The 18,686-nt window shown below is 39.0% G+C and overlaps 2 protein-coding genes across 7 annotated transcripts in view; one reads left to right on the top strand and one right to left on the bottom strand.

Annotated features, from left to right (window-relative positions):
* The first annotated feature begins 2,215 nt into the window (after positions 1–2,215).
* Positions 2,216–14,326, top strand: cimip2b (ciliary microtubule inner protein 2B). Its single transcript, XM_059989562.1, has 6 exons — positions 2,216–2,374; positions 4,881–5,119; positions 6,937–7,112; positions 10,015–10,153; positions 11,383–11,583; positions 12,910–14,326. Exons 1-6 carry the CDS (start codon positions 2,304–2,306, stop codon positions 12,996–12,998), a joined length of 915 nt encoding a protein of 304 aa, XP_059845545.1. The 5' UTR covers positions 2,216–2,303; the 3' UTR covers positions 12,999–14,326.
* A 539-nt stretch (positions 14,327–14,865) lies between these two features.
* Positions 14,866–18,686, bottom strand: part of creb3l3l (cAMP responsive element binding protein 3-like 3 like) — a 27,987-nt gene continuing 24,166 nt past the window's right edge. For all 6 annotated transcript variants that reach the window (XM_059989561.1, XM_059989556.1, XM_059989558.1 and 3 more), the window contains exon 10: positions 14,866–17,845. In XM_059989561.1, the coding sequence (XP_059845544.1) occupies positions 17,466–17,845 (380 nt within the window). In that variant the 3' untranslated portion in view covers positions 14,866–17,465. The remainder of the gene's footprint in view (positions 17,846–18,686) is intronic.

Below are 18,686 nucleotides of genomic sequence, written 5' to 3'. Positions count from 1 at the left end.
CCCATTCAATGGCCACTTTGTCAGGAACATCTATACATCGGCTCATTAATACTGATATCTAATCAGCCAATCACCTCAATGCATAAAAGCACACAGACATAGTCAAAAGCTTCAATTGTTCTTCAGACCAAACATCAGAGTGCAATATGATCTAAGAGACTTTAACTGTGGAATAATTGTTGGTGCCAGATGGGTTGGTTTGAGTATCTGAAAACTGAAACTGAAACTGCTGATCCGCTGGGATTTTCACACACAACAGTTTCTAGAGTTTCCAGAGAATGGTGCGAAAAACAAAAAAAAATCCAGTGAGCAGCATTTCTATCGATGAAGAGGTCTTGTTAATGAGAGATGTCTGAGGAGAATGGTCAGATTGGTTCAAGTTGACAGAAAGGCAACACTAACTGTAATAATTATGCTTTCCAACAATGGTGTGCAGAAGAACATCTCTGAATTTACAGCATGTTGAACTTTGAAGTGGATTGGTTGCAGCAGCAGGAGACCATGACCATGCACTCAGTAGCCATTTCCTTAGATACAGGAAGTATCTAATAAAGAAGTCACTTGGTGTAGATTACACTTCATTACAGACACTTCTAGACATCGGTTACTTTTTTTAAATGAAAAAAAATTGGTCCAAATTCTTATCTTTTTTATTCTAAACATGTGTCTTCTTTCCAAATCAGAGAATTTAATTTCATCATTTTATCAGTTTTCCTGTACACTCTAAAAACCTATTTTAGCTTATTCAGATTTCATGAAGCTAGGTACTACATGAGGAAAGTTGGTTTGCATTTTATATCCAATGGCAGAATTTTTTCAAACACTTCACAGGCAGTAGTGGGGGAGAGTATTTACTGCTGAACTACAAGTCACTAGGTGAGTTAGCAGACATGAAACCAATGTTCCATGGATATAAAAGTCAAGTGATAGAGGTGTTAGTGCCAACCATTTTGTTTATGGAGGAGAACAGCCAGGGACATAGGCAATTGGCTTCATGTGAATACTGTTCAGATCAAAAAAGTTAACCTCCCAAAGTTAGAGATCCATCCAAACCTTTTCCTCATATAGCTAGATTGCCAACAATTTTAATCATTTTTTGTGACTGTCACAAATAAATCCACTGAGATAGTTTCAAATCACGTAACTCAGTATTTTCCACTGCTGCAAGTAAGGAGTTTGTACATGCTCCCCATGACTGAAAGGGTTTCTTCTGGGTGCTCCAGTTTCCTACCAGCTGGTAGGTCAATTGGTCATTATACGAGGGGTGATTGATAAGTTCATGGCCTAAGGTAGAAGGAGGAGTTATTAACTTCAAACATTCTGTATAATCACTCAAAGAGCTGACCTGCATTAGCATGTAACGAGAGCTGTATAACTCATCTCCTTCTACCTTAGGCCACAAACTTATCAATCAGCCATGCTGTGGACACTTTCTGGAGACCCAAGGTCCACAACCGCTGGACTAAGCATGTAAATGTAGGAGGGGACTATGTTGAAAAATAAATGTGCTAGGTTTTCTAAAATTGACTCCTTCTACCTTAGGCCACGAACTTATCAATCACCCCTCATAAATTGTCCCTTGATTAGTCTAGGATGAAGTTGGGGTATTGCTGGAAGGTGTGGATCAAAGGGCTGGAAGGCCCTATTCCGGACTGTATCTCAATTAATATTTTTTAAATTTAACATACTCTCTTTTTGGAACATATCACATTATAGTCTTAATTATGTAAACACATTTCTACTGTTTCCAAACGTCTCTGATTATGTGACACTTGGAGACTTTGGCAAAAACTTCATGATGATGTGAATGGCTATGACACCTCCAGCCAATGGGAGCCAGTTGCAAGGGCAATGTGAGAAATAGGGCCAGGTCAATGTCATAGTTGCAGTTAGATACTGGAATCTGGATGACTAAATAACTGCTATAGGAACTTGGCAGATCAGGCAGCCTCTATAGAGGGAAATGGGTAGTTGATATTTTGGATTGAGTCCCTTCATCTGGTTTTCTCCTCCTACATCTCTGAGGAACACTGATTGGCAGTGATTTTTTCCCCCCCAAGTTGTGTTTTAAGAATGTTTAGTCATTTGGGGTGTCTTGCTACTGAGCAAAACTTTCTCCATCTTGCTATGGCCCCCTTCCGTATTGTGGCCCGGCGCCATGTGGGATGTCCTGGGGGAAGTCCTTAACTCCCGAATTGTCCTCCCCGCCCTTATTATCAGCTTGAGCCTCCACCCCACCCCCCGGTCCGATAACAGCCGCCGAAGGGTATCTCTGTCTTGCAGAGGCCAGCTTGTGTGTGTTGATGATGGCAAACCTGTACCCACCAAAGATCAGCCCGACCCTGATGACCCCGGACCCTCACTACATCCCCGGGTGAGTGAGTGAGCGAGTGGAACCTGTCCTCTGGGTCGTGCGAGCGTCTGCCTCTGATTCCCTGGGTTCGGGACGCACGCACAGGGCTATTTTGTCTAGTTTCTTGCTTAAAATGAACGTTTGCTTCCTCTTCAAACTTGATTTAAAACGAGTGCCCAGTAGCTCAGGTGAGAGCGTGTTTGTGTTCCTATGGCAACACGGCTGCAGAATACTGTTAATCGCTAGAGGGCTTTTAACACACATTGCTTTGAAGCGTCCGGAATGTTCTCTACAAACCTCTTGCAAGTAATTTCTTTTTGTTAATTTTTTTAAATGATTTTGCAAACACCCTGTGGTATTTTCTACCGTGCAAAACTTTTTGTACACTATCTCGTTTTACTGTAGTTTAAACTTTAAAGATTTGTAAAGGTTGTTAACCAATCAACATCATTCAACTTGATTGTTTACACAGGTTTTGTTGATGAACAATTCCTGTCAGTCTTTGAAGTGGTTTTTCCACCGTATTTATGCCCATACTTTATAAATAAATCTCTTTTGAAGAACACCCAACTTGTGAAAGGTTGTCCCATATTCACCCACCTTCCCCCTTCACCGGGTCTCACCTATTACCTGCTGCCTTGTACTGCATCCCCTTCCCCTTCCTTAATCTGCCTTCTGCCCCCTTCCTTTCCAGTCCTGGTGAAGGGTCTGTGCTGGAAATGTAGACAATTTATTCTCTGTCTGACTTGCCCAGTTCCTCCAGCATTTTGTGTGTTACCCAGAACTCTATATTGCTTCTGGTTTCTTGTCAATCAGCCTGCCACTGTATCGAACGACCAGTCACAAATGATTTTGATATGACTCTGACCTTCCTTCCTCATTCCCCTTCTCACTCTGTGGCCTTTGGCATGATGAAAACCTCATTCTTTCATGTAATTCGAAAGCAACTGGAACCCATAGAGGGACACTTCCCTTATGATTATGGGTATTACTTCAAAATATATTAACACTTGCCTTTGTCAGTCGGGTCAATGAGTAAAAAAGATATGAAGTCATGTTGCAACCCTATAAAACTTTGGTCAGGCTACATTTGAAGTATTTTCTGCAGTTCAGGTCATTGCTTTACAGGAAGGATGCAAATGTTTTGGAGAGGGTGCAAAAGACATTCATCAAGATGTTGCCTGGGTTAAAAGCGTATTAGCTATAAGGAGTGTTTGATTGTTTTCTCTGGAGCACCAGAGGCAGAGGGATGACCTGATTGATATAAAATTATAAGAAGTAAGGATGGGGTAAAAGGTGCTTTTCTCCTAGGATAGAAGGCATTGAGTTAAGGTGAGAGAAGGAAAACAAGATTTGCAACACAAGCTTTTTACACAAAGACAGATCATTGCCTTGAATGACCAGGGGGATTTTGGAATCAGATATGTTAGAAGCAATTAAGAGACATTTAAACAATTGCATGAACAACTAGGAATTTTGACAATTCATAGACAGATGGAATTTGTTTAATTTGGCATCATGGGTTAAAGGGCCAGTTTCTTTGCTGTACTGTTCTATGCTCTCTATGTAAATATTTATAGGAAAGATGAGATTAATCTAGGGACAATGAAGAAATGATTCATGGCAATGTTGCTTATTCTGGAGGGATAAAGTTAGGAGAGAGATTGAATAGGCGGGGACTGGTTTCCCTGGGAAGGAGGCTAAGGGACAATTCTGATGAGTTCCTCAGGCTTGTGTGGGTTCCACAATTTTTTAGAGCACCTGAATTGGTTTATTGTTCGTTAATCATTTAGAGTTCCTTGTGTTTTTCTCGATTGACTCACTCTTTGCAATGCCGTTCTCCTGCTGCTTTCTGTTTAAGCATGTAAGTTTATTTTGATGATTCCATGTTGCTTGAATTATTTAAGTGGATGCCTGATTAGTGCTAATTGCGGGACCTTGTTTTGAGAATGTTTCATCTCGTGGTGTCGCTCAGTAGAGCCACTGATGTTCTGTTGGAATTCCTATGTGCTAACTCTGGTTTCTGTCTCTACATGGGAGTCTGTTGTTCCTCCGTATCTGGGTTTGGTCTTTTGCCAGAGCGCACTGCGACAACAACCTTATAGAGGTTTATAAAATTCTGAGAAGCATAGAAAAGGTAAAAAGACACGTTATTTTTCCTCAGAATAGGGGAGTCTAGGATAATTTATGCTGAAAGGCGGAAGATTTAAAAGGATCTGAGGGTTGTGGGTATATGGAACAATCAGTCTGAGGAAATGGTCGAGGCGGGTGCAATTATGTTTAAAATATATTTGGACAGATGCATGGATAGGAAAGGTTTAGAATAGGCATTCCCAGCCTGGAGTCCACGGGCCATTTGCTTAATGGTATTGGTCCAAGGCATAAAAAAGGTTGGAATCCTTCTAAACTTAGAGGGAAAAAGGACAAATACAGGCAAATAGGATTTGCAGAGATGGCATTTTAATTTAAATGATTGTTTTATCTTCTACCAGAAAAAAACATACTTTGTTGTGTGATATTGTTTTAGATATGCTGGTTATTGTCCTCAGTACAAGTACCATCTCGGACAAAGCTATGGCAAGTTAACATCTAAACTACTCACAAATCCTGCACTAAGACATTCTGGGCAATTGCTTCTCCAGCCAAACCTGTATAGAGAAACCAACTATAACATGGAAACCAAGCAAAATCAAAATCTACTTCAAAGTTATAAAGCCAGCAGGAAGGCACAAAAACTGACCGACTCAGTGATTTCTGGATACACAGGTTAGTTGCCTAGCAAAGGTTATATTAAGTAGCTTATTGTTTAGGCAAATCAATAATTAACAGTAAGAGAAATGTGTTGGAAAATAGGATGTGTTGCAAGAAAGTTAAGTGAGTTAGTCATGTTCCTAGAACATAGCTGTTAGCGTAACACTATTACTGCATTAGCAACCTGGGTTCAGTTCCACCACTCTCTGTAAGGAGTTCGTACATTCTCCGCATGACTACGTAGGTTTCCTCTGGGTGATCCAGTTTTCAACCACTTTCTAAAGATGTAAAGGTTAGGAGGTTGATTGATCACATGAGTGTAATTGGATGGTGCGAGCTTGTTGGGCCAGAAAGGCCTGTTTCTGTGCTGTAGTGCTCCCTGACTCTGTGGCTCTATTTAGAGATATACCTAGTCAATGGTAAACTATTATTCTACCTTGTCCCACTGTCCTGCACCTGGACCATAGCCCTCCGCTCCCTCCCATCCATGTCCTTATCCAAACTTCTCTGAAAAGTTGAAATCAAGCGCACATCTACCACTTCCACTAGTGGATTTTAAAAATAAAATAAAGAAAGCAAATTGAGGATAAATTGGACTATAAAACATATGAGAGGAAGTTATCCAGCCTTTTTTCACAGACCAAATGCAGGATGATAGGGATAACTGCAAAATCTAACAGCCCTTAAATGTTAACTCCAGGCAGGGTTTGCATCTGGGCTTCCATTTATTTACCTAGTTAAACTTATTTATGCTATTGTAGACTAAATCTTGGCTGTCAATCATTTCAGCGATACTTGACTGTGTTTTACATTGTTGTTGAATTATTAAATAAAAAAGACCTGAGCTGCTTTTCAGAGAATCTTTGCCAGCCATTAGTTTATTCTAACTTTGATCCATTCCCCTCCTCTGGTTCCACGAGGAAAGTCTGGGTCTTCGCTGCCTTAGGCTCTTCCATCTTTTTTTTTAGATATACAACATGGTCTGTGCTGCCCAGTTGCATTCATGTGACTAATTAATCTACTGACTCCTATGTCTTTGGAATGTGGGAGGAAACTGGAGCACCAGGAAGAAACCCACGCAGTCAGTGGACGAATGTACGAACTCCTCATAGACAGTGGACTGTGAAAAAAGGCTGGATAACTTCCTCTCATATGTTTTATAGTCCAATTTATCCTTAATTTGCTTTCTTTATTTTATTTTTGAACCCGGGACCATGGCATTGTAATAGTGTTAAAACGAACTGCCATGCTACTGTGTCACCACTCCCCAATCCTGCTAAGACCAACCTGACTACTAGATATCACCACTGTAACACACACAAAATTCTGGAGGAACTCAGCAGGCCAGGCAGCATCTATGGGAAAGAGTAAACAGACGAAGTTTTGGGCTGAGACCTTTCATCCGCCCTGCACTACAGCACAGAAACAGGCCCTCCCGGCCCAACAAACCCGCACCATCCAGTTACCCAGAGGAAACCTACCCTCCTTTTGGATGAAGAGTGTTGTCCAGGTCAAAAAATGATGTTAGAGTTTAGCATCAGTTCACTTTCGGTCTGGAATCAGCCCCCTAAAAATATTTACCCCTTCCTACTGTTCATGTAATGTTCATCATAAAAATTGAAGAGAAGAAATTGTAGTTAAAATAAGGGAAGACAAATTTACAAATCACTGTTCAGAATGAAAATTAGGAGATGTTGCTAATAACTCCATCTTGTGATTATATAACATAATTATATTGTTTCCTATTTGTTCATCTATTTGTTCTAATCATACACAATTATAACTTGTATTGGACTTCAATTAATATTCTTCTCTTCTGCATTTAATAACAGGTTTTATTCCCAGAAGTAAAGGGTATTTTTCAAAAACCTTCACTGAAACCTGCACGGATGCAGTTGCAGAGTTTGAAAGGGAACAGCTTAAAGCTGCATCAAAGAAACAAGAAATGGAACTGATTAATGCATTGCAGACGGGAAAAACTGCAGGGATGACTGAGCAGGAGAAGAGAGTAATGAAAGCTATTCTCATCTCTATCTAATTGAACAGAGTGCAGCTGTTACTATTTTTTTTAACCATTGTTCCTATACTTAAACACGTTTCCACTTTCTCCTTTCCATCCCTTCTCCCACAATGCATGCTGCTTCTGCATTGCAGACCATTCCTTTTGGTTTGTGTGTGAACTGTGCTTAGGAAAGAGCAAGAAGAGCCATGATCACTTTGAATGGAGGGTGTGTTATTATGTGTGTACATAATTTTAAAAAAAACTTCATTTCCCAGTGTGCAATGCAGGCAGTTCCCCCAGAACTGCAAGTGATATCGGTGAGCTGGTCACACGTGTTTAGTTCGAGCTGAAGCCATGACGGGAGTGTCGTGTAAATAAATACGTGCTAGCGTTTTTACCCACACAAGTTTGTCATTATTAAGAACAAACATAACATAGGGACCAGGTGGTCTAGTTCTGCACATTGTTTCCTGTACTCTCAAGTAAGGTGAAAGAGTCATAGTATTTGGAAAATTCAACTTCAGTGAGCTTCTGTATAATTTCTTGGTTCCATTGATGATTTTTTTTTTCTCCTTCGAACTGGTCCACCAAACAGATAATCAAGTGGCAGGGTCTCAGTTGTTGGATGGGATGTTAAATTATCTCCAAAAATGCTGCATTCCCTTGGTCTTAATGTGTCAATCAACAGTATATTGCCATGCCAATCAGTGAGGTTTAACCTTCAATGTTCAAAGTACATTTATTATCAAAGTACATATATGTCACTATATATATATACAAATTCATTTTCTTCTGGGCATACTCAGTAAATCTATAGATTAGTAACCATAACAGAATCAATGAAGAACCACCTAACTAGGCAGAAGACAACAAACTATGAAAATACAAAAGAAGAAATAATAAAAATAAATAAATAAGCAATGAATATTGAGAACGTGAGATCAAGAGTTGTTGAAAGTAAATCTATTGGTTGTGGGAACATTTCAATGATGGGTCAAGTGAAGTTGAGTGAAGTTATCCCCTCTGGTTCAAGAACTTGATGATTGAGGGTAATAATTACATGTATAAGACATAGGAGCAGAAATTAGGCCATTTCATAACAGGCTCTGTTATTCAATCAATGGCTGATCCTTTTTTTTTCTCCTCCTCAACCCCGCTTCCCAGCCTTTTCCCCATAACCTTTGATGCCGTGTCCAATCAACAACCTATCAATCTCTGCCTTAAATACACCCAACGACCTGGTCTCCACACTGTTCCTGCACTTGGCGGTGGGAGTCCTGAGGCTCCTGTACCTTATGGCAACAGCAAGAAGAGAGCATCTTCTGGGTGGTGAGGGTCGCTGATGATGGATGCTGCTTCCTTGTGACAACTTTTCATGTCGGTGTGCTCAATGGTTGGGAGGGCTACACCCATGATGGACTGATTCAGAGGAAGCACAATTCTAATTAGCTTACCTGATCTCAGGCACTAACTGCCATCAGAGGTTTTAACTTATTGTCTGCACTGAGTTAACACTGGCCAAAATCTGCTTTTATGTCAGTCTCACGGAGGTACATATTCTCACATTTCACTTACAGCTCACCCATCTAACATGCATTTCCTGATGAACACCTCATCTTTTATTAATTAAGATGTTACAGTTTGGATCATTACATGACATAGTAAAACCATGTTGCATTTTATTTTTTATGTCCCACTTTATTTTTGGGACCGCGTGGTAAAGGAGGCCACTGAAACAAAACTAGAGGAAAAGAATTTTAACAAAGATGACGGTCTTGCTCTAAGTAAGAACTGGAATTTGATTGTAAGCAAGGTGGACAGCAGAAACCCGATTGGTTGTGGACTAACTAATCAAGAGGGATGGACAACGGGGTTATAGGTACCAGTGGACCAGATGTGCCTAGGTATCATCCTTGATGAAGATGACAGAGTTTGTCATCAAAACCTGTACCTGGCCTCTATCACACTCCTCTTTTTAACAGTTTAAATTAATTCATTAACTATAAATCTCACACTCCAAATTTTAATTCAATTTTCTATCTATTTTCCCTTTGTTAATCCATTAAATTATAACATATAAAAGGAACCATTGCCCAAAGCATCCAGAGAATGCTGTATATTGTATAACATTCACTTCCGTAACACTGGGTGTGGAACAGATCAAGGCTGAGAGCAGAGAAGAGTTCTATTTGAATTGTTAGTTGATTTTCCTTGGAGTTTGTTCTGTGTTTTACTTGTAATACTTATTCCATTACATCATAATAAAAGCAGCAACTAGTTTCTCAACCATGATTTTTCCCCTTCCTGAATATATACTGACTATTTTTAACAAGCTTTGCTTCACCAGTTATGTCTCCACTAAAATATTCTTTTGAACTTTATCCCTTGAAGTAATTCTAAAAATTGAATCATTTCTAGATTATGCATTCAAAGCTTGCTAAGTAATGGAAAGTGTTTCTACTTGTATTTCACAGGATTTTTCCTTAAATTTAGTAAACTCCTAAAGCAAAGTTTCTCTGATTTTCACTAAACCCAGTTGATGACTGTGGTCAGGCACTGGCACTTCATTTTCCTTAAAAACATTGAAGCAGTTCTTTCTTGTTGAGTAATACATACAAAATGCTGGAGGAACTCAGCAGGTCAGGTAGCATCTATGGTAGCACATATAGTCAACATTTCAGGCCAAGACCCTTCATTAAGAGTCCTGATGAAAGGTTTCAGTCAAAAATGCTGACTGTTTATTCAATACCATAAATGCTGTGTGACCTGCTCAGCTCCTCTAGCATTTCGTATGTGTGTGTTGCTCTGGATTTTCAGCACCTGCAGGATCTCTTGCATTTATGATTTTCTTTCTTAGCGTTCCCCTGTTGGGACCTGTAACAGAACTAACATTTTCTGCTTTTTTAAGCTTCGAACAGTCAAGTATAGAACACCTTTTACTACAATTACCAGCAATCCCATACTTTATGATTCATCATGTTCTCATAAAGTACTGACCTCTCCGTACTTAATGGAAAATGAAGACCCTGATAAACGTTTTATGTCTGGTGAGTATGAAAGGTTCAACATTTTTCTTTTGTAATGAGAATAAAATTACATATTGTGTTGATATTGCCTTATGTAATGCCTAGGGTGCAAGTGAATATTGAAATGTTGTAGAGACTGCTCTGATGTTCAGACTAGAAATGAACCATGCCATCCTTGAAACTCCTAGGATTGATCCTGGAGCTCCTTGGAACTGTCTACTCTCATTAGGTGTAGGGTGAGGACACCATAACAATAGTATCTTTGAAATTTCCACACAAAAATCTCACAATATCCAAAAGGTAACGCAGCAGTTGGCATAACACTTTACAGTGAGATCTGGGTTCAATTCCTGCTGCTGTCAGCAAGGAGTTTATATACCCTCCCCACAATGGCATGGGTTTCCTCCCAGATTTACATTCAGGGTTAGTAAGTTGCCTGCATGCTATTTGGCACTGCAATTGTGGCTACACTAGTGGGCTGCCCTCAGCACATCCTTGATGCAAAGCACATATTTCAGTGCATGTTTTGATTTTTTGAATTACATGTGATAAATATTAGAACTTATCTTTTTTCCACTTCCTGTATCTTTACTTCCTCTCTGATATTCAATTTCTTTGTCAATAATCACAGTCCCTCAGAGAAATTGTTGTATTTTTTGATTTCGTTGTTTTATGGACAATCATTTTAACTCATCTATTCCTAATTCCGGTGTTCTGCTTTTATCTTTTTCTTTCTCATTTTACTTCCCTCTATTTCTGTACCACCTTTCTGATGGTAGTAATGAGAAGAGGGCATGTCCTGGATGGAAAGGCTCCTTAATGACGGATGCAGTTATTTGACTGTTCAAACTTCAGCAAAACGAAGGTGTTTTGTACACTTGTGGTTTCTGCTTAATTTCCCTTTGTGTTATTAATTCCTATAGAAGATACAATTCTAGAACAATAGAGTACTTTTGTATGACCAGAGATTATAAACGGACTGCAAATGCTTCATTTTACTCTAGGAGTTTCTCAGAGTGGTCTTGTCTCAGACAGAAAAAAGTGGTTCAGGTTCACAGGATAAAGTGCAGCATTCTTCACTGATTTATGATTGTTTGTATGGTAATTTGTTAAAATGTTTGTGTAACTTTTAGGTTAATTTCCAACATTAATTGAACATCACACATGGAATATAAGACAAGGATGGATAATATGCTAGTTGTATACTTTTTTTGCATTTGGTTCAGAATTGTCCATTACATGTTTCACAGGGTACAAAGGATATGTACCTCGTGCCCGATTTCTGCTTGGCTCCGGGTACCCTGCCATCACAAACTGTGCTTTGATCGAATTCAACCAAATGCTTAATAAATCAAAACCTACCTTAAACTCTGTGAAACAGAATGAAATATTTCCAGGGATCTATCCCTCAAAACTTGGAATGCTGCCTCAGTATACAGGCCATGTACCAGGTAGGTGCTGTTAAAACTGCGATGGCAATCAAAATGTATGTGTCAACTATCTTTTGTTTTGCTTTTGGCTGCTTTCTTACCACTCTCAGAGTGTAATTTTACATTATTCTGGTAAAACAAATAAAGACTACACAGGCTTAACAAGATAAAGTGGAGAATGACTGATGCCAGGCTCCACCAACACATTTACAAGGGGGCAGCAAGTATGTCCATCTGTTTAATTAAATTAAATCACATTGTCTTGTATATAGCTGAAGACCAATCTAGTCAGTGTGGATATAAGAACCCTCTGCAGCTTTGTTCCAAATTCACTGCTCAGGTTATTCAGAATTAGGAGCCTAAGTGCAACAAAGAGAAAGATTAGTGAAGTCCTATAGGTGGCCAAACCCAATATAAACAGAGGTTACAACTCTCTATCTTCCTCTCCACTCATTACTGCAAAATTTGTGCTTAGCTAAATTCTGGCATTACCTTTACATCATTTTATCCACTTCGAGATGTGGCAACATTTAAGGATTTGTATGTTTTGAACTTGGTGGTGGACAGCACTTGAATGCATTCTAGTATCTCTGATTTCCTCAATCTGTTTAACTGCCTATATTACAAACCTAGAGCATTACAAGTATTATTGTTGTCCATACCGTGAAGTTGTTTATTACAGATAATCACCGACTTTTTGGTTGAACTGCTTAATCCATCCCTGAAATGAAATTGTTGATCCTTGCCAACTTTTAATCAATGCACCACAGAAAGCATTCTGTCTCAATGCATAAAGGCCTGGTATTGTATGGCAATTGCTCTGCACATGACCACAATAAACTATGGAGAGTTGTGGACGCAGCTCAACACATCATGGAAACCAGAAATGGATTCTGTCTATACTTTTCACTGCCTCAGTAAAGCAACCAGCATATCAAAGACCCCATACACCCAGGCATCCTTTCTTCTCCCCTCTCCTATCAGACAGAAGATACAAAAGCCTAAAACTACCAGGTTCAAGGACAGCTTCTATCCCACTGTTATTAGACGCTTGAATGGACTTCTTGTATGATAAGGTGGACTCTTGGCTTCACAATCTAGCTTGTTATGATCTTGCACTTTGTTTATCTGCACAGCAATTTTTCAGTAGACTTTATGCTTTCTGCATTTTTTTACCTTATTCTGCACTGTGTAATGATTTAATCTGTATGAACAGTATGCAAGGCAAGCTTTTCACGATAACTTAGTATATGTGACAATAATAAACCGATATCATTACCAGAAATGCTTTGCTGGATTAAATAAATGTGTATATAAATTCTAATCCTGATGTGATTTTATTTCCAGGATATAAATATCAATTTGGTCACACTTTTGGTCACCTTACCCAGGATGCACTGGGACTGAGCACCATTCAGAAACAAATGGTGGTTTGAAAACCTAATGGAGCAAATCTCGTAACTGTGATCAACATTCAGAAAATAAACTGTATGTTTTGCTTTACAAGCTGCAAACATATAACTTGAGCATTGACAGCATAGAGGGAGTAAAGTTAGCCAGCATTCTTGCTTCTGAACATATCCAATTATTTTTTATTTAGAGGTCTAGCATGGAAACGGGTCCTTCTGATCCAACGATGCCACGCTGTCCAATTACACCCATGTGGCCAATTAACCTAATGACCCATACATCCATGGAATGTGTGAGGAAACTGGAGCATCCATGTGTTAAAGAGGAGAATGTGCAATCTCCTTACAGACAGCAGCGGAATTGATCTGCGGCACGCACATTACTGAGAAATCTGTAATGTGTTTCACAGTTGAACTAGCTGCTAATATATATTGTCAAAATTCATCCTTTAAGAATAGGGTTATTGCACATCTCTGCATCTCAGCTCTCTGGTTGCCACTTTGGATGGGAAAATAGGGAAAAACAGGTCTGCTGTCAAATTGAGAGGCTCAACAACATAGAAAGCACCCAAAATGTCGATTTCCCTACTACAGTTTATCTAAATGAAGCAGAGTAGAAGCCTCAACCCTTCAAGCCTGTGGCATCATCACTGACCTGCTGTACTCCATTTACCTTCCATCTGATCCATCATCTTTGATACCTTTCTTAGACAGGAGCGTTTCAATTGACTTTGTATTCAAAATCTTCTGGGGCAGACATTGGTATTTTTATTACCCTTTCATGGTAAAAAGTGTTTCCGCTATTGCTTAGCTATTATATTAAGATCTAGAAACTTATTCTGTATGTCAAGATCTGGATCTTAATTCAGAAACTCCCACTGGAAAGGAAATTGTATCTTTTTCTTAAATCCTTTTAACTTAAAGACCTCATCATAATACTGCTTAAGTGCAGATTCAAGATATTATTCCATGTACAAAAGTAATATTTTTTGGAAAGTTATGTGAAATTTCACAAATGTACATGGTTGGGCAAAGTGCAATGTCATTGCTTAAAATAGTTTGTATATTGAACATGCACCCAAGGAGTCAACAGCATTAAGGCAAAAATTTTAAAAACCTAATTTGTACAATTACTGTACAAGCCTAGTGTACATTGCTAATCTTCCTAATCTTCTTCAGTCTTGTACCATTTTGAATCTGCTTTCCAGCACTTCAGAGCAGGGATTCCCAGACCCACTGCATAATGGTATTGGTTCATGATATAAAAAGGGTTGGGAACCACAACTCTAGGGTAAATCTCCTTTTGCCTAAAAAAAAATTCCACTGCAGCCCAAATGGAGCCTGAGCAATACTTTGTTTAACTGAAACACAAATCTTTTCCCTTTGTATCATTGCTCTTGTTCACATAAACTTGAGAATGGGCAAGCAGGAGGACAAAAAAAAAAGTTAAATCAGGAAATATTTCATGAACCTCATGACTCATGTTGCCATTTAAAATAACCCCTATGTCTCCTTTCCCATCCTCACTCAAGTAAAGACTATTGCTTGGAAATGCCTGTCTCTTTTGTATCTCATTCAATTGCCTACTATTAATGCACGTGTCTAACAGTAAGTCATAAACTGATGTTAATAAAATTTAGAGCTATCGTGGACTAGAACAGCCAGTTCGATGTAGACAGTGATCCATACCATCAAGAACTAACACTGAAGTGTGGTTTTCAAAGCAGAACAATTTTGCATGACTCACAAGACAGTTGGCTTTGTTTTGCAAGTAGATAATTATATGAACTGCACAAAATTAGAGATATTTAATACCCCAAAAGATTTACTAAGAACATCATTTGAAAATATATCTTTTAGTATATACATACATGCACAAATCTCACTAACTGGGGAAACAGTATACTATACAGCTGTATTTAAAACTTAAGTATATTCAGTAGGTTCAACAAAGGCTTCCAGCAGGTATTAATACAATTATAGCAAAGTCTCCCAGTACAGAATAGCTACAAAAAAATCCCAAAATACTAATTACAGCTTTGAACATAAAACGATTTTCAAAAGTTGATAAAAGTTGTTTCTAATTCCATCAATGGCATTCCACAAGGTCTACAAACATTTTGAAAAAAAATATTATGCAGCATTCAAGCAATTTAAAGGGCTACACCATCCAGTGTTGCAATGGGAAACACTGAGTGATGTGGCATGGTTATAGTTAAGCTCATCTGAAGTGTTCTATATATTAAAGATTCTCACCCAACTGCTGAGAGAGAGCTATAACAGACCACTTTCTAATGCTTGAACATCACTATGTATCTTATCAAAATTCAATTTGTGCCAACGCACAACTTCTATATAACAGTGGATGGTGATTGAAGGATGATCCCTACTATGCTTGGAGCGTTAGGAATTCAGCGTTAGGAATCCTAGTCAATTGCATTTGTATACAGTATCATGCATAGAAACAGTTTAGCAGTTATTCCCGAATCTACATACTAAATAGCTGCCATCAACTAATTAAATTGTTTGATTTGTGCCTGCACCTATTTACCTCTCCAAATAGAGATAAAACTCTCATAAACCCCACCTACATTTGATTTTGTGGCGTAGACTGAAACTAACTCAGGCATCACCAGCTACAAAATCGTAACCCGTCCAATGCTGAATGCATTTCACAACAGGTTGTGAAACCGCCCGCGTGCTAATTCTGCAACATGCATTGCTACACTCTGCACAGATGGTGCTTTTAACATAATACGCCCCATGGCACTTCTCAGAAGAACGCAAACAGAAACCTGGCAGTAATTCAAAGGAATTCAGCAGTTAAAAGTTAAACAGTTCATTTAAAGCTTTCATTCAAAGGTAGATGTGGGAGAGTTGTGTTATTGCTGAGACATTTGATTCTTGGTCCTTGGGAAGGAATCTGAATGGCCAGGGAACAGGAATCTAGAAATCTTTTAAGTACTATACCAGACAGCCAGCCCTTTGTGCATCTCCTGCACCTGTAACTGTGGAATACCTAGCAGAACCTTCAGCTCTAAGAAACAGAAAATCTAAAGTGCGACCAAAATAAGCAGTTACTTTTTTAAAAAGTGTTAAGTCTACCATTTCAAATAGACTGCTTAAAGAAGTCTCGAGTGACTCCTCTTTCTGCTAATGCAATTACAGCATGCTCTACACACAAGGCAACACGTTAGTATAGCAGTTAGCTTAACGCTTTACAGCATTGGCAACCTGGTTTGATTCACCTCGCTGTCTGTAAGGAGTTTATGCCTTCTGGCTGTGCCAGCCTGAGCTTTCCCCGGGTGCTCCGGCCTCCTCCTACTTTCCAAGGGCATACGGGGCAGTAGGTTACACGGGCGTAATCAGGCAGCGTAGACGCTTAAATAAAAAATAATAGAAGTAGAAAAAGGAAGTGGAAATCTACTCCCAAAAAGCTGTTGAGACCATGTCTTTCGAGAACCTTAAATTACAGACCTAGGTTTAGGAAAGAGTAGTTAAACGAGGCAAACAGACTTCCAATACAGAAAGAAGTGAAGCAAAATCAATGGTATAACAGCATAGAGGTGAGGGATGTTTTTCTCCTGTTCTGATGCCCCTAGTAGGCAGCTGACCAGCATTTATTAAGTAGTATGCATTACTTAATACAAATCTTGCATTGTTTTACATTGCAAATTTGAGATAATTAAAGGGCCAACAGAGAAAGAAATTTTGGTTTGAATTCCAATTATCTCAGCAACCTGCTGGAATCACATGAACAAGGTGCCAAACCGCGACTGCCACTCTTCACAGCACAGGCGAATAAAGAGATGAAAAACACCTTGGCAATCTTAGGCATTGTGGCAAAGACAGGTCTGGAGTGCCAGCATTCTTAACTGCTCATTCTCCAAGTTAAGTAGAAGCATAACAAACAACATGAACCAAACAGTATACGTTTCACAGAAGTCTACATTTATAGCTGTAACAATATGCTACAAATACATCAGTGGGTCATACTTATCTAGGATGGGACATGTAACAGAACTATCGGGAGTGCATCACTGTTTCACGTTCAGTAAAATAGTCAAGTCCCTTCACCTAATTCCTAGTGTATTGGGATTGATAAGCTTTCTTTCCAGAGGACCACAAGAGGGAATTTTTCAAGGAGTATTATTTGCAGAAGTTGCAAAAGTGCTCATCGAAAGATTAGCAGAACTTTTAAACCCACAGTGATATTGGGAGTTGAATTATTTGAACAATCTCTAATGGGTTTTTTTGTAAATTCCTCCTTTATGCAAAATTTTGAATATACAACTTATAAGATTTTAGAAAAATAAAAAGATTGCTTTCTATCAACCCACCTCTACTTGTAACAACCGAAGAGAATAAACCCGGAAAAAACAATCCTATACAGTACCCAAGTATATGAGATGCACATGCTCACACAGATCACAATTTAAAAAGTAAGTGATGTACAATCCATGATTCAAAGGCAGGAAACTTCCTGCACATCAGTTACATTTCATCAGACCGTGGATGGGTCTTTATTATCACAGTTGCAGAATGTTCTGTCCAGTTGGGCTTCGATGAGATGCTATAGTCATCCTTTTCACTTTTGGGTGCTGTCCTTCCTAGACTTATCTCACTCTGGGCAGCAGCTTTGATTATTCTGTCCACATCTGAAGAGGAGTTGCTACTCAAAGTTGAAGTGGATTCGGACTTCCCCAAGTCTGAAGACTCAGGCGTGCGATTCTGACTTGTTGACATTAACGTTTGAGGAACCTCCTGATCCAACCCGGCATTCTCCATTATCTCTGGATCAGAACCTGGATTATGGGCCTTTGACACCAAGCGGACATGGGATGACTCACTGTCAAGTAAAGTCCTGGAAAGTACTAACAAACAGAAAAGAAACTGGCATCAGTATCCACGACACAGAATGTGAACCTTCCACAGAAAAGTCAATTACCAAAGAGCAGCATAAAATAATTTACTTATTTTAGGCAGTAGGGCATCATCCAAGGTCAGTTTATTAAATTTCACTTTGAAAGATGAGTTCCCATGCTTAGATCAGCATTCAGAAAAGCAAAGCAAAATAGTTGAAGCCAATTTTCTGACAGAGGATAACACAAAAATGCAAATGAGTCCTTAAAGCTCAAGAGGTTCTCAGATGGGTTTTACCAATCTAATGAGAACAGGGATAATACGTTGATAATTTGCAATTCAAAACCAGCAGTTGATTATCTTAATCCTAGTTTGCTAGTTTATGTTCCACACTATTTGTGGCATTTGAATCCTTTGCCGCAGAAAGCAAATAGTCTACATCAGTTGTGCTAATTTGCTTATAACTCTGAAAACATCAATTATAGTGTCACTGCTTTTCTCTCTCTCCCCCCCCCCAGTAAAACAAGTCCACTTTAGTTTTAAATTGTCAACATCTCTGAATGAGAATGGATCATGTGGTCAGAAATACAGGTATCTATTTCTTATTAAATATTTACAATTTGATTTCTTGTCAACACAATTCTGTTGTGTGCCTCATTTATTAAACCAGAACTAAGCATGTCCTGATGCTTTAGTAGGTAGCCCTCCACTAAAGGGTCCAGAGCAGATTCATGAGAATGATCCCAGGAATGAAAGGGTTAATATGTAAGGAGTGTTTGATGGCTCTGTGCCTGTACTCACTGGAGCTTAGAAGAATAAGGAGGGATCTCATTGAAACCTACTAAATATTGA

This window comes from Hypanus sabinus, chromosome 14 (genome assembly GCF_030144855.1).
Source record: "Hypanus sabinus isolate sHypSab1 chromosome 14, sHypSab1.hap1, whole genome shotgun sequence".
In the NCBI taxonomy this organism is placed as follows: Eukaryota; Metazoa; Chordata; class Chondrichthyes; order Myliobatiformes; family Dasyatidae; genus Hypanus; species Hypanus sabinus.
This window is presented reverse-complemented; position numbering and strand designations above follow the sequence as displayed.